The 21275-nt window shown below is 36.6% G+C and overlaps 1 protein-coding gene and 1 pseudogene across 1 annotated transcript; both read left to right on the forward strand.

The window, feature by feature from the left end:
* Positions 1-5466: 5466 nt before the first annotated feature.
* Positions 5467-6405, forward strand: LOC113246425 (olfactory receptor 4C15-like; annotated as a pseudogene).
* Positions 6406-14003: 7598 nt separating this feature from the next.
* On the forward strand, positions 14004-14918 carry LOC125282436 (olfactory receptor 4C11-like). Its single transcript, XM_048217124.1, has one exon. It carries the CDS (start codon positions 14004-14006, stop codon positions 14916-14918), a length of 915 nt encoding a protein of 304 aa, XP_048073081.1.
* Positions 14919-21275: the final 6357 nt, after the last annotated feature.

Below are 21275 nucleotides of genomic sequence, written 5' to 3' on the forward strand. Positions count from 1 at the left end.
GAATGGAGGTTTAATCTATTCTTTTAATTTGTTATATATATATATATATATATATATATATATATATGATGTAGTATTTATATAATATTTATATATATATATTTATAAGAATAATATATATATTATATTTCAAACTAAATTTAAAATACATTTTTTGTACTTATTAGTGCATATCAGTCATATTTGCAAGTATTTTATATATATATTTATATATATTATCTATATTATATATATTTATATATATTATCTATATTATATATATTTATATATATTATCTATATTATATATATTTATATATATTATATATTATATATATATTTATATATATTATATATATTATATATATAAAATACTTGCAAATATGACTGATATGCACTAATAAGTACAAAAAATGTATTTAAATTTAGTTTGAAATATAATTACAGAAAACTACTTTTAATAGGGGACCTTACTATTAATTCCTCATATATTTTTGTTTGTTTGTTTGATTTTTTCTTAATGTCCTCTGCCATAGAACTAATGGATATGGATATAAGCAAGATGTCAGAGAGAGAATTCAGGATAGTAATCATAAAGTCAATAGCTAGGCTTGAAAAAAGTATTAGTGACAATATAGAATCTCTAAGGGTAGAAAGGAGAACAAATCAGACCAGACTAAAAAATGCTATGAATGAGATGCAGCCTAAACAGGATACTCTAACAGCCGAGGTAAATGAGGCAGAAGAGTCAACCAGTGATCTAGAAGACAAGCTGATGGAAAGGAAGGAAAGGAAGGAAAGCAGAGATAGGCAGCTAGTAGCACATGAAAAAAGGTTTGAAGAGATTAATGATGCCATGAAATGGTCCAGTGTCAGAATTATTGGGATCCTCATATAGTTTTAAATATAGTTTTAAAGATATATTTCAAAGTTGAAACAGGAATTTCTAATATTTTCAGAATGATTGATCCTAGAATTAGTTTTGTGACAAAATGAGTGGAAAGGAAACTGTGGACAAAGGGGTTAGTGGGGAGGCAAAATTCCCAAGGTCACAGCTCAGGAGATGGTCCATAGTCCCGTTTATAGCCATGAGGGCCCCTAAGCAATCTCTGGTGCACCTCCGATGTATTAAAGAGTATGGCTATCAAGAAAGGGTAGACCTTTGAATCTTTGGGAAAATTTGGGCCCATGATACGTGTATGTATGAAAAGTTTATAATAGTTGAACATTTTTAGTTTAAGAAGCTATGTTATGATATGTTAGTTCCACCTACACAAATTAATTATACTGGACAGTTAACAAAATTATGCTCAATCCCCATCTCTTTTTTTCTGAACTGCTAAGTTGATGGAAAATGATAGTGTTATGGATTTTAAACCGGATTTTTGGGGGCACCTGGGTGGTGCATTGGGTTAAGCATCTGACTCTTGCTTCTGGCTCAGGTGGTGATCTCAGTGTCTTGAGATCAAGCCCTGCCTTGGGCTCTGCACTCAGCATGGAGTCTGCTCAGATTCTCCCTCACTCTCCCTCTGCCCCTCCTGCTCATGCCTGCTCTTGAAAATAAATAAATAATAGTTAAATAAATCTTAAGAAAAGCAAACTTGATTTTTAATTTTGAATATCATATAGCTATGTCTAGATACTTATTGAAAATAAAAGTCTATAGTTTTGTATGTTTACTTCCTGATTTTAAAATTATATTAACATGTCTGTAAAAATGGTCAGAGTTATTATAAATATTTTGTTTTTCTCATTTCATATATTGTAAAAATGCTTCACCATTCATGTCCTCACATTATTAATTAGTGTTTTACTGACAGCATCATGTGCTATCAATTTGTAACAGTGTGATTTACAAAAGCATCCTCCTATTATTGACCATGTTAGATATTTCTAAATTTTCACTATTATAAAAGACATGACTTCATCTTCCATTCTAAAAGTTATACCACCTTATTTCACTTTTAGAATAATCTTTAGGGTGGAGTTACTACTATGAAGAATACAAACATGTTTATCATTCTGGAAATAATGCAAAAGCATTTTCCAAATGATTACATGAATGAATCAGTTTCACCGTAATTTTAGAATTAATGTATTTTTTAAAACCATGTTAAAAAAAAACCACATATTTTATCTTCTGCTGGATTAAAATTTCCAGCTTACTTTGTATGTGTAGACCCTGCTTTAAAATAATGTGATATCAATATTTCACATCTTCCTTTTGAATTATACATTAAAAAGCACATTCATAGTAACTGTCTTGTCTGACTCTTGTGGGCAGCAGCTTGAACAAGTGTTACTGTAGTTATTTTATGGGAGAGGATGTTGAGGCTTAGTGGTTCTTCAAAGACACATGGCTGAGAAGCAATGAAGCTGTAATTGTCAACTTTTTGACAGCAGAAACCGATATAATAAAATATTATTTTTAATTAAATTCATATTTGGAGCAATTTTAAATTGAAAGAAAAGGTATCTAGACAGTATAGAGAGTTCTTATAGTCTCCTCACTTAATTTTCCCTAATAATATCATCATATATTATCATGATTCAAAACTATGACATGAACATTAATATATTACTCTTAATGAAACATCAGATTTTATTCATATTTCACTAATTTCTCCACAGCAGTCCTTTTTCTACTCTAGAAATCCAACTTCACTAGGACACATTGTAGTTGGGACAACTACCTTTAAATGACTTAAAGTCATAAACCTTATGATCATAAACTATGAAGACAATGCACTCTCCTTTGTCAAGGTTTTAATACTAGTTGTGGAAATTCCTTTTATATGAAAGAAAGGTTGATTTATTTATATCTAATAAATATTTTAATTCTAAAATGGAATTACTCTCAGAAACTCCCAGACAAGGGAAGTGGAGAGCCTAAGAATTCTGTAATTATTAGATTAATTTAGAGCCTTCCCCTCTACCTCCTTACCTGAATTTGGTTTTTCTCTGTATAATGAAGCTATCTTAAAGAGAAGTGGACACGTGTGGGTCTGGGGGCCACAATAATTTATTCAGCGATTATTAAAGTTATTCAAAAGTGTTGCACACTTAAGCAATGCTAAATCTGCACTGTAACTTAAAAAAAATCTTTGTGAATAAATAAAAGCATTAGTAAAAAACATGCTTTCAGACTTGGTCATGGTAAAGAAGGTATTAAGGGTAATTGGCTCTGGGGGCTTGTTCTCACAATTTATCATGAATTTCTTCTGTGATTCTAACTGCATAAATGTTTTTAAGTGTTGCTTTATCTGATTTTCAAAAGAACACAGCAATAGGCATTTTTGTTATACTTGATTGCAGAAGTAGAATCAGAGTCTTGAGAATTTTAAGTGACTCTATCCAACACATAGTATAACTAAGTAGAACACCCTGGTCTGTATGAGTCTGGAGCTGATGTTCTTCCTCATTTCTTTCCTGCTTTGACCCTAGGGTAAGCTGATCACTGCTGGATCATGTATTCTTAACTTTTTAATGAATGGTTGTTGATGGATCCAATGACCTTATAGGGTTGTTTGATACGCTTGTTTTCTTGGTGACAGCTTATAGCCAGATGTAAAGTTTGCAGTCCAGGCACTATTCAGGATGTCTTGTACTCTGGAAACATAATGGAAATGGTTACAGTAAGAGACAACTTACTTAGTATACGTGGTTGTATATTTGTAGTTTTATTAACATTGAAAACTGTTTTGGTTAGCTCTAAGTTGTGTTCATAAAAATCAGCTTAATTTTAATTTTCCCAATAAGCCCCATTATTCTTTTATTTGCCTGTTTAATCAGCATAGATTATATGTATATGAACACACACATTTGGTATTAGATGAATAAATTTCTGCTATATGTGCAGGAGAGGATGTAATCTTTCTTTGAAGCTGTGTCTTGCTATGGAAAACGAAGTCAAAAGTTGGAATAATTATCTCGATGGCTCATGGAAAAGCTTTCTGTGGATGAGGTGCCTGGATTTTCAAGTGAGAGAATACTAACAACAATTGATAAGGTCTCCATATCCTAAGCAACATTTCACCTTTTCCAATTTGACCTCCATCATAATCCTATGAGATGAGCAGGTAGGCTATATATAAGCATCCCTAATTTACCATAAAGTCATATTCATTAGCAACAGATATACCTTGGCAAGTTGTGCTTAATCAGATTGGGACACTTTGTTTAATTAATTAGCAATTAATTAATAAATCCCCAGGATTCTAGCAATATTCACCACGCTGTTACTGTTCCCTACTTATGTGATTGTTGCCAGTTTGTATCTGTAAGTAATTGGGCCATTATCTTCTGATTCTACATTCATTTGTTCTGTGTCTGCCATCACAGGGCCTCATCCAAACATGAACGAGGGAATCAGAAGAATCAGAAGGCTTGAACCTCTACATATGGATGGAGAATAGAAAGGCCACCCTGCCCTGCATTCTTGCAAGAAAAGGAAAGTTCTTGTTCCTTTCTGTTGATACAGTGGGAAGGACTTGGGTGTTAGCGCCAGCATTTCTCTGTTATCCCAGATTTAGCATCTGTTGTTAACCTTATCTTTGTATGCATGAGTTTCCTACCAGTAAAATAGGGATAAGACCTAACATGGAGCATTTCCTGGACACTAGACCCAGAACAATTTTTTTTTTTTTGTATTATTTAACTTAATCATCATGGCCACACTCTGATATAGGTATTTTTTTTCTAAATATCTGTTTTTATCTTAAAATGGTGAATGAAAAGAAAACTGAACACATGGATACTTGTTCTGTGTTTGTATGGAGGTTTCCCATGTATCTTTCTCTTTTATAAGGAATGAATGAACTCATCTTAAAGGCAAAGTTTTTTTCAGATTTTTATTTTATTTTTTTAATAATATTTTTTTATTATATTATGTTAGTCACCATACAGTACATCCCTGGTTTTTGATGTAAAGTTTGATGATTTCAGATTTTTAAAGACATATTTGGAGAGCAGCCATGATATGCAAGTGCCTCTTAACCTGGATGTTATTCTTCTGTTTGCAGATCAGGCAAACTGCTGGCAGGGATGGCATGCAAATCCCCCTGCTCCCATTCTGTGCTCATGGGTGGACATGAGGACTCCATTGTAGTGCTCCTTTCCTCAGAACCCTTCTCAACAGTTCATTCCAGAAAGCCACTGCTAAGTGACTAGAGTTGGCAGTTGATATAAAGTATTTCTCCACAGGTGGATACCTCCATTCCCCTTTATTGAATCTCTGGCTACTTTAAAGTATTTAATAATACTTTTTCTCCTCCTCAATTCTGTCTGACCTCTTACTACCACCTTCAACAAATTTTGAATTTTGTGTTCTTAGCGATGCTAGAAACACAGAAGATAATTTTTCATGTGACGCACCAACTTCTTAATGACTACTGTATCACTTTACACTGGCCTGAGACAAATTTTTCTTTCCCGTATTTGTAGACTCTACATGTTCCTTCTGGCAGCTTTGAGCTTTCCCTTGGAAATCATGCTAAACCAAACCTTTGTAACTGAGTTTGTCCTCCTGGGGCTTTCACAGAATCCTAGTGCTCAGAAAATAGTATTTGTTGTGTTTTTGTTTGGCTATATTGCAACTGTGGGGGGCAACTTGCTAATTGTGGTGACCATCAGCAGCAGCCCAGCACTCCTGGGCTCCCCCATGTACTTCTTCTTGGCTTTCTTGTTCTTCCTGGATGCCTGCTTCTCCACTGTCATTGCCCCCAAGATGCTTGTGGACTCCCTCTATGAGAGGAAAACCATCTCCTTTGGAGGTTGCATGACCCAGCTCTTTGCTGAACACTTCTTTGCTGGGGTGGAGGTCATTGTCCTCACAACCATGGCCTATGACTGCTATGTGGCCATTTGTAAGCCCCTCCACTACACAACCATCATGAACTGGAGACTCTGTGGCATTCTGATGGGTATAGCCTGGATGGGGGGGGGCGGTTTCTGCATTCCACGATACAAATTCTCTTTACTTTCCAGCTTTCTTCTGTGGCCCCAATGTCATTGATCACTTCAGGTGTGATTTGTACCCATTACTGGAGCTTGCCTGCACTGACACTCACATCTTTGGCCTTTTGGTGGTCGCCAACAGTGGGTCTATCTGCATCATAATCTTCTCTTTGTTGTTTGTCTCCTGTGTTGTCCTCTTGCTCTCTCTGAGAACCCATAGTCCTGAAGGGCAGAGGAAAGCTCTTTCCACCTGCGGATCTCACATTGCTATTGTGGCTTTGTTCTTTGTCCCCTGCATATTTGTGTATGCAAGACCCCCATCTGCTTACTCCCTTGACAAAATGATGGCTGTATTTTACATTATTCTAACTCCCTTGCTCAATCCTTTGATGTACACTTTCAGGAATAGGGAATGAAAAATGCCATAAAGAAAGTGTGGAACAGACTAATGGTGGTTTGTAGTGACAAATGAAACATTAAAGTTTAAAGAATTGTGAAGAGTAAAAGTCAAATTTTCTAGAGAGAAGCTTTGTTTGTTTGGGCCTCTTTGATAGCAACTTATGTAATGCAAAGACACACACACACACACACACACACACACACACAAAACCAAAAACCAAGCAAAAAAAAAAAAAACACAAAAAGCAAAAAAAAACCAAACGAACACACAAAAGAACACACACACACACACACACACACACACACACAGAAAACCAAAATCAAAAACACAAAAACCCAGTAATATGGGGCCTGGAAAATAGTTCCACATTTATAACACTTGTCACCTCGGATTTGGTCATTCAGTATCTTCACGGTAAATTAAAAAGAGTTGGAGATTATGTTTACTTAAAATCTAAGATTCAGTAAATGATTGTAAAGAGAAATTACCCATCAGACCTCTTGCCACTCATCCCATGCTTTGGTAAATATTTCTGGAGGAATGGCAAAAATATCTTAGAGATTAGAAACAGAAACTTACACTCTTTCAAGTGAAAAGAAGCTTATGTATAGGGCCCTGATCTCCATGGTTGATGAAGACAACAGTCAGGACTGAAGAGTAGAAGAGTACAAGTATTCTCAGAACCTGAGCTGTAGGAGTCCCTACATCATAAGACTATGTTCCGAAAAGAGCAACTCACACCTTGGATTTCATGACCCCATTTCCCCATCTCTCTTATTTATTTATTTTTTATTTCTCAAGAGATGTTATTACTTTCTGAAATGCCGATATAATTTATTCAATTTTCTTATTTTTCATTTTTCGTGGAGCCTCCTCTCATGGACTGTGAGTTCTGTGTGAGGCAGGGATTTTTTTTCTCTCTCTTTGGTTCATGATGTATCATTAGCATCTAGAACAGCCTGATGTAGGAGTTCAGTAGATATCTGTTGAATAAGTGAATAAATGAGGTATCTTCCCATATTCACATTTAAGCTTATCTTTAACATTAACACACTACAGTGTCAAGTTTGGCAAAGGAATGTGAATGTAGTTATTGCTGATATTAGATCTTGGTAATGGTCACATAGACATATATACATATAAATATATACACATATATACATATATAAATTCAAATAGAAAATAAAGCCATTGTTCTCTATGCACTTTCTCATTCTTCACTCTCTATCCCTCCTTCCATTCTCTGCAACAATAAATCTTGCTCTCAGTGACCTGACTTATAATTGCAAAGTATTTCTGGTCCCATTAAAATAATTTATTGCCTCAAAATTGCATTGTATTATTTGGGTTTATACAGCCATTTCTGAATTATTCATTGGAAAACTTACCTTAGTAAGATACAACTTTAAATGAGCAGAGTTTAAATCAGGGCCTTGACTGATGTTAAGGTGAAGTAAGAGGTGGCTCAAACTAGTAGAAAACTCACTTGGCATTTGTTCTATTTCCACAGTTACCATGATGGAATGAGCATAGTCAAGTGCATTCAGCAAATCCTGGCATTGCTTTGACAGAAGCTGGAGTCCAGATGTCCTCCAGTCCTTTGATCTACAAGAAATTTAATAAGCACTAAAGGTCATTTGGCACAGAGATTGAAGAAACTTCAAGTGATCATTGACTCAGCTTCTTGCCTTTGGCCACTCTGGGATCTCCTTGGAAACCACCCTCCAAAATTTTCCCAGCAGAACTGGAGAGCTTAATCATTCCTTCAGAAGTCAGGAGTTCATTTAGGGCTTTTGGATTGGAAAGTTTAATGCAGGGGGTCATTCATTCCCTTTCTTGTTTTCCAGGCCACGAAATCTTATGACATTACTGTGCACATCATATGGATGTAAAAATGATTTCGACTTATATTTAGAAGATGTGGATTCTAGGCTCAGTTCTGTTACTAATTAGCTGTGGGAACTTTGTGAGGTATTTCACTTCTCTGGTTCTCAATACCTCATGTTTAAGTAGGATTAATATAAAACACACGAGTATTTCTTCTGTGCTTTCTCTGAGCCAAGGATTCATTCTTTTCCTGTGTTATATATTTTAAGTTTTACAGAAATATTTTATAGGTAGATCTTCATATTCCCATTTAATTGATGGGGAAGCTTAGTTTCTAAGACCTTAAGTGACACCCCAAAAACCTTCCTGAGGATTCTTCCAGTCCATTTGTAATAAAAGTGGCCAGGTGTTGGGGTGTGATTTTCTCTCAGGTGTTTCTGTGAGATACCAGGCCTTGTTGGCTACCAGTAGACCTTTCAGCAAGAGTGCAAAGCATTGTGCAGTCATTTGTGGGATCCTCTCACCTCCATTCCTATCTCCACCTTCTGTCCTTGCCCTGTACCCTGGACAGCTCACCTCATCCACTTTGAAGGTGTCTAGCAGACAGTGACACACATGGCAGGTAATTTTTGGACCAGAGTGCTGAGTAGTAACATGATTTGCCATGTTAAAACTAATTTTTAATGCAATCTTCATCATCTTTAACAGCTTATAACCATTCACAAGCAACTTTCTCTCTGGTAAGTGAAAGGGCACATATCTTTTTTTTTTTAAAGATTTTCTCTATCATCTTCTACTATCTAAATATCATCTATCATCTATCTATCTATCATCTATCTATCTACCTATCATCTATCTATTTATTTATTTGAGAGGGATGATAGAAGAGCATCAGGGGAAAGAACAGAGGGATACAGACAAGCAGACTCTGTGCTTAGTGCTGAGTCTGACTCAAGGTCCATGACCAAAGGACCATGACCAAAGGACCATGACCAAAGGAGCCAAAATCAAGAGTCAGAGGCTTAACTGACTGAGCTACCCAGGAACCCCAGGAAGGGCACTTACTTTAAAAAGAAAAAGAAAAAACTGAGGGCTTCAGAGGGGAGGGGAGTGGGGGACTGGGATAGGCAGGTGATAGATATTAAGGAGGGCACGTATTGCATGGTGCACTGGGTGTTATATGCAAATAATGAATCATGGAACATTACATCAAAAACTAAGGATATACTGTATGGTGACTAATATAACATAATAAAAATTATTATTAAAAAATAACATACAGAAGACATGTATTCAAAAATTCTTTCCCTTTCCTTCTTTTCTATCTTCCTCTCTACATTGACAAAGGAACAGAGGTAAGACTAGGAATGGGAGAACTGAACATTAATGTTAAAAATAAAGAAACTAGGGTGCCTGAGGGGCAGAGTCAGTTGAGTGTCTGACTCTTGATTTCAGCTCAGGTCATGATCTCAAGGTCTTGAGATTGAGCCCTGTGTGGGGCTCCATGCTAGGCATGGAGCCGGCTTGAGATTCTCTCTCTCCCTGTGCCCCTCCTGTCCACAGCTCATGTGCTTTCTTTCTTTCTAAAAAATATATAAGAAAGAAGAAAGGAGGAAAGAAGAGAGAGAACGGAAGGAAGGAAGGAAGGGAGGAAGGAAGGAAGGAAAGAAGAAAGAAAGAATGAAAGAAAGAGAGAGAGAGAGAGAGGGAGAGAAAGAAAGAAAGAAAGAAGAAAGAAGGAAGAAAGAAAGAAAGAAAGAAAGAAAGAAAGAAAGAAAGAAAGAAAGAAAGAAAGAAAGAAAGAAAGAAAATTTTATTACCAGTTGAATTTTACTAAGAGAGAATTGGAAATTAACGTGAGAAACTTGCTCAAGATCACATAACCGATAATGGTGGGGGCAGGTCTCATGTCTGTCTACCTGACATACTTCATCTATCTGAGCCTTTAACTGGCTTCAACAACTTTCCACTTCTACATGAGATGGGCTTAAGCAAAGCCTATGGAAAAGTGAACAGACTTTCCTGTCCTGCAGTTCACAGTGAGTTGAAGCTAAGTAATTGGCCCCAAAGCATGTGTTTGCCCATGGAACATCTGAACAGGGTAGCACATTGGATATCCTTTGGGACTGGGTTGGTAGTAATGGTTTTCCTGGAGGTCCTGAGGCTGGAAGACTGCCTTAGGCATTTGTAAACTTGTGTAAGAATTGCCATAAATATGCAATGCTGTAAGAACAAATCAGTTACCTCCTGTGTTTTCCAATAGAGGAGCTCTGAGAAGAGAAGCAGTTTCAGAGGCATTTCTCTCTCAGAGAACGAGGTTTCTTCCACAATGTTTTGAGGAACTGAATTCGGAAATTTCTCTTTTTCATGACCCTCTCCCCTGCTCCAATCTAGACCTTGTTGTTTTTGTCTAACTTAGTGCTTTGTAGGAGGAACTGTGTGATGTATGGCCACATGGAGAGTCCCCTTTCTCCAGAAACTCTACATCCCGTCCCCTCCTGTGATAAAAACATTGATAAATCTCAATGAAATACAGTGTGCAAGTTTTATTCAGGCTTAGTACGATTTATCTTCTAACTATATTGGAGTTGAAGATATGAAGAAATGTACTGTATTGGAAGTCATTTATTTCCTCCTAAGCAAATAGGTAAGTTTTCAGTCTTTCTGAGATAATTTCTTCACATTGCCTCTTCAAGACGGATCTGATGGAATCTATACTCAGAGTGTCTTCTAACAAATGATGAAGTTCCTGCACACTGTTTCCACACATGAAAGATTAAGGTGGTCCAGATCTCCCAAGCCTTTCCTGGCCTCAGCACAAAGATTTCCTACCTTTCAAATCACCTCTGCTTAATGTAGGGCTGGGGTAGAACAACTGCAGCATGGCATTAAGGCCAAAGTGGCAGAAGTTTCTATCTTGGTGAGTCCCCTGATTTGAAAAGTTTTAGGTCAGTAGTGATGTTTCTTGGATGGAGTATAAGAAAGGAGTGCACTTTCTATACAATTGGGTTTTTAAGACCTTTGTTAACCCCTTGCTCATGACCCACAACTACAACTTCTGTCTGGTTTTGGGGTGAGGGATCATGTGGTAGGTCCGGAAGAAAGAAGCTGAACTCTCCGATGAAAGCTTGGGTCAAGTGACCTTCTCCAATGTTTTTTTCTCACCTCCCTTCTTTTGTATGTCTTTTGTATCTTATTCCCTAACACATCTCTCCCTGATGTCTGCTCACTCTCACTCTCCTTTCTCCTGTTCTGACTGTATTTTCTCTTTGCCCTGTCTTCCTCTTCACCGTTATTCATTTGGGTATCTAGTTTTCCCTTTACCTCACCATGCAGTTACAGAACCTGATTTTTGGAGTCAGGACCAGGAGTTAAGGTATCAGTGGGCATCCTTCTCTAATGGCCCAGAGTTTGTCTTCTCTTGGATGCAATCTACGTGATGATAGGAATTTGAGGTTTAATATGCTGTGGAGGGAGAATGCTAGAGAGAGATGCTAGCTGGTAGCATCCCATTCTAGTTCTAGCCTGACTTTACTGTGCGTGGTGAAACTTACTGTCTCCCAGCTGAAACTCTGTATATAGATTTCTCTTTACACAAAGCAAGAGGACACACCTACCTTGCAAGAAAATATGCAGGTCAAATGAAACAACAAAAGAAGAACATTGTTTGAATGATGTTTGAAGATTTTAGAAGAATAATATATAGTATTGTCTTATTCAATTGTGTGTATAATATCTATATCTATATAATATGTATATATACTTAATAGACTCATATTAATATAAGAGTTAGAATCACAACCCTATTGAACCTGGAAAACCAAGGGGAGACTGTTGGTACTAATATAATGTGAACTGTAAAATTTCAAGAGGTAAAATAAAAAATTAAGTATTAAGGAAGAGAAAAAGCATGCTCTATTACTGAGATTTTACCTGAAAGATACAGAGATAGATAGGATGGTGTGGGAGTGTGAGGAAATGATGACGGAATTTAGTGATAGAACACAGTGGTGGTGTCGATATCACATAATGTATACATCTTGTAAGTGCTACTTTCTTGTCTTAATGCTCCCAAATCTTCTTTTTGCTTATTTAAAATAAAACAAAATGGAACAACATCACATGGCTTTCATGGTTGTCCATTATCTGGCCCCAAATTTCTCTGTTACAATCTTTTAATTTAATGATAGGATAGTTTTATGGAGATCATCTCTATGTTAAAATGAAGCTAAGTATGTTTTTCCTTATATAATATTTTATTAAGTCTTTTCATCTAATTGAACCTCTCTTCACAAGCAAGCCCTCCCTCATGTAGGTTTCATCCCTTTTCAGGAACCAAATTTGTCTTTTGAAAAAAAAATATATTTTTTTTTGAGAGAGAGAATGAGCTGGGGAAGGGGGAGAGGGAGAGAATACCCAAGCAGGCTTCTGATGAGCATGGAGCCCAACAGGAGAGCTTGATCCCAAGATCCATTAGATCAGAAACTGTCCTGAAACAAAAAGTCAGGGGCTTACCTGACTGAGCCACCCAGGTGCCCAAGGAATTTGCTGTTTCACAAAAAAGTAATCATTAATTTCTTTTCTTTTCTATACCTGTCAGAGATCATTGGAACTGCCAATCAGAGCTTGTAGTTATAACATCTCTAGTTTATCATACTACACTAATATTATTTTAGCTGGATGGCAAATAAATTCTATGTTTTAGTTAGATCCAGTATAAACTTACGGAATACTTGAGTTTCAGAGAAGTGTGTTGGGAACTCCAGTTTACATATTTAAAGCCCTTACTTCATTTCTTGTCATTTTTGAAACTTCACCAATAAACCAATTCATATTCAAGGGAACTTTGTACTTTTGAAACCAAAATTCACTTGGTATTATCACATAGAGTTGAGTCTAATTCTTAAGTCGTTAATGATCTTATCTAGAGGTATGTTATCTCTCCAACTTGTTTGTAAAGAGGTTGAGGATATATTTCTATGCCCCATTACATAGATGGCAGATATGAGTATGTACTTAGTACATATTGGTGATTGATTTGATGGTGTTATTGATTCATTGATGGATTGTTGATTTATCAGAAAAAGAGTTTCTCAAAACTCATTCTCAAATACATTCTAGATCATTTGACACCAATATTAAAAGTTACAGAAATATTGTGAGACAGAATAAAGATAAATTGTAGTAATTTCTTAAATTGACATAACAGAAGGTAAAATTATGGCTAACATGAACAACAATTTGTGGAAGTAATTTCTTCTTAAAGCATAATCCAAGCAAGATACTCAAAGGGTCAGGATAGTAGGTGCAAACTGGTGACAAATGAGGAAATGTGTTTTTTTAAAAGAGAGTCTCAAAGTGTATATGTTTTAAAATTAGAAAGGGATATTATTTTTTAGTAATGGAGCTGCATATACATTATATTCACACATACACATAAGTATATACTCAATTGTGTATCTATTAGAGTGTATAATTGTCAAATGAAGAAAAAGCTTCAAGACATTAAAGTGATCTGATCAAGATCATACAGCAAAGTCATTAGTTCTCAGAATTCGGCAGAGCTCACCATTGCTTGAGAGCTTTGTTACCCCTGAAAATCTCGGTCCACATAGGAAGACCTTCAGTTAATGGTCATAGTTAATGCCTGGACATCGGCATTAAAAAAATAAATACATTTTCTCAAGTGATTTCAATATATGAAAACCTGAGAGCCATTGGTTTATGTGTTGATGGAATTAGAACTATAAACATGCAATTCTGAATCCAGTTTCACTGCTATTACCAAGTCACTATTTCCCAATTTTCTCTGCAGATGAACAATTTCTACATTCACTGTAACCATGGAGTGGAATAGCAGTGTGAATGAGTTCATTCTGTTTGGGTTAACACAGAATGTGCTAAAGGAGAAAGTCGTGTTTGTGGTCTTCTTGTTTCTCTACCTCGCAACTCTGATGGCAAATTTACTGATTGTGATGACCATAAGATACAGCCGGACACTTGGGAGCCCCATGTACTTCTTCCTTTCCTACTTGTCCTTTTCTGATGTCTGTTTCTCAACAACCACTGCTCCTAGGTTGATAGTAGATTCTGTATCTGAGAAGAAAGTCATCTCCTACAACGAGTGCATGATCCAGATTTTTGCATTTCACTTCTTTGGGTGCATGGAGATCTTGGTGCTTGTCCTCATGTCCTTAGATCGCTATGTGGCCATTTGTAAGCCCCTGCGGTACACAACCATCATGAGCCAGCATGTCTGTGGCACAATGGTGAATGTGGCCTGGGTGGTATCTTGTATCCATTCTTCTGCACAGATTTTCTTGGCTTTGAAACTACCATTCTGTGGACCCAATGTTATCGATAATTATTTCTGTGATATGCCAACTTTGTTGAACCTTGCATGCATGGACACTCATATAATCAATTTACTCATAGTTTTTAATAGTGGGGCTATCTGCATGGTAAGTTTCATAGTCCTGCTTACCTCTTACATTTTCATCTTGCGTTCTCTGAATAGCCAGAGTGCAGAAGGAAGAAAGAAAGCCCTCTCTACCTGCACATCCCACATTATCGTTGTCATCTTATTCTTTGTTCCATGTATATTTACATATATTCGTCCTGTAACTACATTTCCAGTGGACAAGATGGTGGCTGTGTTTTACACTATTGGGACACCTGTGCTCAACCCTCTGATTTACACGCTGAGAAACGCAGAAGTGAAAAATGCCATGAGGAATTTATGGTGCAAGAAACTCTGACTTGCAATGGGAAAAAACAGAGGACTCCAATTTTAAATTCTGTAACAGTTTACATAAATTTGGATTGATAGAAAAGGGAAAATGTTTTCATCCCAACATGGACAATTGAACCCTCTCCCAGTAGGACATTTGGAGACATAGGCAGAATAACCACAGAGCACAGACCCGTTCATTTTGAATCAATATCACAGAGTGAGACAATATCAAATACAGTAGTATTTGTGGGAAGATAAGCCCATTCCTCCCTTCTGTCTTAGTAGCAGCTTGTGATCCAGCTTCTGTTGCATCTATGCTTTACCTCCCTCCTTTGCACATTGCTCTGGTTTGTGTTTCTCTTTCCCATGTTTCTGGCCTGGTTTGAAGACTTGGCCCCTAATTTTGACTGAACTATTCTGTTGGCAGATCAGTTTTGACACCACTGAATCTGGATCTTATCTTTTCTGACTCAATGGTGAATAGCCCAAAGTCACTACAAGAAACTGATGATCCCACAGGAGCACACATATCAACCAATTAAGCCTCTCTTTGGTGCTTGTCTTCCCTTTGTAACATCTGTAAAAATTGGACATTTTTTTTAATTGTCTCTTGAGCATGTAGAAGGAGATACCTCATGATCTTCTATTCAAATAGTATAATTCTAGTTATAACACATATGTTCATTGTAATCATCCACAATTTCTATGTACTTTAATAGCTTTCTTCTTTGTTTATCATGTTTCTCATTTTTTGTTCATATTCTTAGTTTCATATACATTTGTAATATAAGTCCATGGGTATTTCCCAAATTGTTGGTTGGTGAATGGGGACAATTTTATCCAATTATGAGAGTTATAATATAAAAACCAACACCTCTTAGATAAGATCATACATATGAGAAAAGCAGCAACCAACAGAAAATAGAGCTAATGATAAAATATTTCTTCCAAAAGGGAAGATTTTTTTTTTTTAAAGATTTTATTTGTTTATTCGACAGAGATAGAGACAGCCAGCGAGAGAGGGAACACAAGCAGGGGGAGTGGGAGAGGAAGAAGCAGGCTCCCAGCAGAGGAGCCTGATGTGGGGCTCGATCCCATAACGCCGGGATCACGCCCTGAGCCGAAGGCAGACGCCTAACCGCTGTGCCACCCAGGCACCCCCCAAAAGGGAAGATGTAAGGAACTATTTCACTGACTAGTGGGTAGGATTGCTTAGTTCTCTGGCATAGCATGTACTTCTGGGCTGGGAGAAATGTCTCAGGCTATGGTTTCTTGAATTCTACCTCTATTAAGCAAACTTTGCATGGTAATTTGTCTTCCTATAGAGATTTTCCTTCCTAGAGAGAGAAGTATTGACTAGTGACTAGAATAAGCCAGTCAACAAAGGAAATTTGTGTGTAAAACAGTTGGGCAGCTCTAATGGGTAAATGAACAAGGAGGTTAACAACTTTGAAAGTTGGTATTAATAATCATAATGAAAGTAACCATTCCAGTTGCAGGGAGTTCAGATGGGCATCTCCCATGCTTTGTACATACTGAATTATTTAGCCTTCATAGAAACCCTACAGAGTAGGTTATTTTACTCTTAAGGTTCACAGGTGAAGAAAATCAAGCACAGAGATATCAAGGGGCTTGTTAAATATGACACCGTAGTGGGCAGCAGGTGGGGTATGAATCTAGGCTGTGTGGCTTCAGCCTCTATGCACTAGGTGCTAACAGATGTGCTCACCTACCTCTCTGCTCTGCTTTAGAATAGCTGCATCTCAGGGAATCTGGCTTAGAACCTGTCTTTCTTCAGTTAAAGTTACAGTTCGACTCTTAACATAATTATGAATTTTTCACTACCAGTCTATCCTTCAGGAATTTGTGCTCCTCTCTCTGCAGATGATTTGTATTCTTCTAATAGCAATCACAAAGTGCCTTACATAATGAATAATTTCATCTACATTTATCTTAAAACTCATATAAATAATTACAAACAGGGGAGCATTTTGTCCATTAACTGCAGGTAATTGTGATTCAATATTTAAAACAAAAGATAATTATAAAATTATGATAGAATTAAATAGTATAATTTTAAAATGTGTTGAAAAGAGACTAAATCAAAATGGGGAGATTGACAACTTGGACTATATGAAAAGAAAAACGTCACAGAAAAAGAGAAGTGTAATTTTATTAGTGAAAAAGGCAGAGGCTGGGACTTACATAGTTCTTACTTATTAGGCAATTATTATGCAATATTATGGAATTACATTCTTATTTATTATGCACAACTTCAAATATCCTACTTATTACTTACTTTGTATGAGCCAGATCTTTTTCTCATTTTATCTGCAAAGGTACCATGATTATGTTTAAAACTGCTCTCCCACATGAGTAAATAGTGGAGCTGGGATTTGAACTCAAGGCAACTGACTCTAGTAACTGTATTTTTGGCCAAGAATGTAATTATTTTGCTAGATAAATGGCTATTCCAGATGAAATATCAAGATTGCAAAATATAAACTGACAAAAGATGACAAATCCTCAGAAGAGCAATATTTTCATTAAAAAACAGTAATAAAAATGTAAAACATAGTTTGTAATAAGAAGTATAAGCCACATTGAGATATCACCTTACGCCAGTTAGAATGGCAAAAATTGACAAGGCAGGAAACTACAAATGTTGGAGAGTATGTGGAGAAAGGGGATCCCTCTTACACTGTTGGTGGGAATGCAAATTGTTACAACCACTTTGGAAAACAGTGTGGAGGTCCCTTAAAAAGTTAAAAATTGAGCTACCCTATGATCCAGCAATTGCACTACTGAGTATTTACCCCAAAGATACAGACATAGTGAAGAGAAGGGCCATATGCACCCCAATGTTCATAGCAGCATTGTCCACAATAGTTAAATTGTGGAAGGAGCTGAAATGCTCTTCAACAGATGACTGGATTAAGAAGGTGTGGTTCATACATACAATGGAATATTACTCAGCCATCAGAAAAAAAATGATTTCACAACATTTGCAGCAACATGGATGGGACTGGAGGAGATTATGGTAAATGCAATAAATCAGGTAGAGAAAGACAATTATCATATGGTTTCACTCATTTATGGAACATAAGAAATAGCAGGAAGATCGATAGGAGAAGGAAGGGAAGAATGAAGGAGGAGTAAACACAAGGGGGAATGAACCATGACAGACTATGGACTCTGGGAAACAAACTGAGGGCTCCAGAGGGGAGGGGGTTGGGGGATTGGGATGGGCTGGTGGTGGGTATCAAGGAGGGCACATATTACATGGTGCAGTGGGTGTTATACACCAATAATGAATCACAGATCATTACATCAAAAACTAAGGATGTACTGTATGGTGACTAACATAACATAATAAAAAATTATAAAAAAAGAAGTATTAGGACATAATGAAATACATTTTTAAAACTTTTAATGAAGTGAGAAAATAAGATAATGTCACAAGATAACTGTTCTGTTTGTCTGCATGTTCATCAGCTTTTCTGCAAAATCATCAACCTTGTGATATTGGCTATACTTGTATATAAAAACAACTGTACAGAAATATATGCAAGGATACTGATAGAATGTTTCTAAAAGGACATATAAAACAACAAAAGTGGTTATTTCTGGAGAATAGGATGATAGATTCTATAATTTGGAGACAGATTTTAATTTTTTTCTCTTATTCTTCTGTGTACTTGGAAGAATTAATGACAATCATGAATTATTCTACAATACAAACATAGCTAATAAATGGACACAAAATATTGAAAAACTTTTTAATAATTATCAATAGCAATGATAATCTCACATTTGGGGCAACATACCATATTTGGGAAATTACTCTAAATTGTTATTTGAGAGAGTGTAAATTGGAAGCAACATCAATATCCCAATGGACAAAGCGTCAAATAAATATCATTTAGAAAAATCTATACAATGTCACATATTTACATGAACAATTAAACTATGGGAATTGTAGTAATTTGGGAAGAATTGTTATAATGATTTCAATTCAAAATTGGAACAGAAAATGTATACAATTTCAATGACAAACTATATATGCTAAGAACAAGAACATGGGATAGAAAAATCATAGCCTACTATACTGGAATTATGAAATATTTTTCAAATGATATTTTTAGAAGAATTATCCTGGGGAATTCAGGGTAAAAAGAAACATATAGAAGTCAAAACAGTAGATTAGATTATAGAGTATATTAGATTATAGGCATTGTTAGGAATTTTATACCATACTGAATTCATATGCAGAGATTCTCAATATTCTAATGAGTTTAGTTTAAGAGTATAATCAAGAGGGTAAACAGGAGTTTTCTTCACTTTAGCCAGCCTCAAAGTTCTCCAGACATCTGTTATATAATGACCATCAATGAAGTTGACCCTGAACACAAGAGATGTAAGTAAAAGATTGTCAAAATAGATTTTTGTAAAGCAAATGTCAACTAAGATCCTGTCAGAGTCAGAGATGAAGGGGTCAAGAACCCAAAAATGAGTGAACCGAATGAGAATATTTTCTTCAGGAGGGATTCGCCAACAATATGAGTGCTTAATTATATTGGAATAGTGTTTTTCGGATTTTAGAGCACATAGATTAAAAAACCTAATACATGAACTCTATGTGTGTATATGTGTGCATAATTTATTTTTTTTAATTCTTAGGGAAACTTAGGATAAGGTAGGGCAAGTATTTGACTCCATTTTTCATATGAAAGTGAAATTTCAAGGTAGTTAAGTCACTTGCCAAGGAAAATGCAAGTTCTGCCGTGTTCAATCTTGGTGGGAGTCAAAATTCTTTTTATTATTTTTTTAAGATTTATTTATTTATTTGACAGAGAGAAAGAGACAGCCAGGGAGAGAGGGAACACAAGCAGGGGGAGTAGGAGAGGAAGAAGCACGCTCCCAGCGGAGGAGCCTGATGTGGGGCTTGATCTCATAATGCTGGGATCATGTCCTGAGCCAAAGGCAGATGCTCAACGACTGAGCCACCCAGGCACCCCAGGAGTTAAAATTCTTAAAGGACATTTAATTTTTACTCCCCAAATGCAAAGGTTTGATGCAAGGCAGTTAGTTTCTGAAGCAACAGATAGATCTGGGAGAGGCTTGGACTTCTGCAGATTTACAAAGATTCATAGAGGATTAAAGGCAGGAGAAGGTAACATAACATGGAAAAAAAAGAAGAAATTCAGAGGTCAGTCCACTGGTCTTCCAAAGATGTCACTTCTCTTCTCTTTGCAGATTAAACCCTTGTCAATGGCATCTTACCTACATCTGCTAGTATGGTGATGAATAGCAGTGTGACTGAATTCATTCTGTTTGGGTTGACACAGGATGCAGGAAAGCAGAAAGCACTATTTGGGGTCTTCTTCATGCTTTACCTTGCCACTCTGCTGGGGAACTTTCCCACCGTAGTGACTATTAAAACAAGCAGGACCCTCGGGAGTCCCATGTACTTCTTCCTACTCTATTTGTCCTTTGCTGATGCCTGCTTCTCTACAACCACAGCTCCCAGATTGATCGTGGATGCCCTTTCTCAGAAGAAGTCCATTTCCTACAATGAGTGCATGACTCAGGTCTTTGCAGCCCACTTCTTTGGGTGCATGGAAATATAGTATATATGTGTGTATATGAATATACACGGACCAAAAAATAAGACAACCACAATAAAATGGGAGGTGCAGGTGCAGAAGACTTTTCACTTTCCTTCTGCATTGCAGTTTCTCGGAGAGTACAAGATGATGACATAGGAGATAAGCAGGATTATGAAACTCACCATGCATATGGCGCCACTGTTGGAAACAACTAGCAAGTTTATCACATAAGTATCCATGCAGGCAAGTTTCAACAAGGGCTGCAAGTCACAGAAAGAGTGGTCAATCACATTGGGGCCACAAAAAGGCAATCCCAAAACCAGAAAAACTTGTGCTGAAGAGTGGATACAGGATCCCACCCAGCTCAGAATCACCAGCACACTGCAGACATTGCAGCTCATGATGGCCGTGTATCCCAAAGGACTTAAAAGTGGCTACACAGTGATCAAGAGCCATGAGGATGAGCACAAAGATTTCCATGCACCCAAAGAAGTGGGTTGCAAAGACCCGAGTCATGCATCAGCACAGGAACCTGTAGCTGTCCCAGCATTCACCTGATCTGTTTGCTTTCTTTGAGGGATCTTAGTACTGTCAGTGAATGACAACATTTGCAAGAATTTATTTATTTTTTTGGAATATTATATTTGCCATTCATTTTCAAACTGTAATCATGTATAACACCATATTTGTTTATGTAAGGCCAAGACTAACTAATAAATGGAATATGTATGGAGTGTGTGTGTCTATGTGTGTATAGCTTACAAGCAGTCACT

Source organism: Ursus arctos, unplaced genomic scaffold (genome assembly GCF_023065955.2).
Source record: "Ursus arctos isolate Adak ecotype North America unplaced genomic scaffold, UrsArc2.0 scaffold_23, whole genome shotgun sequence".
Taxonomy (NCBI): domain Eukaryota; kingdom Metazoa; phylum Chordata; class Mammalia; order Carnivora; family Ursidae; genus Ursus; species Ursus arctos.

Excerpts from the sequence above, each read along its gene's own strand:
- LOC125282436 (XM_048217124.1), top strand. The coding sequence starts at position 14,004 with ATGGAGTGGAATAGCAGTGTGAATGAGTTCATTCTGTTTGGGTTAACA.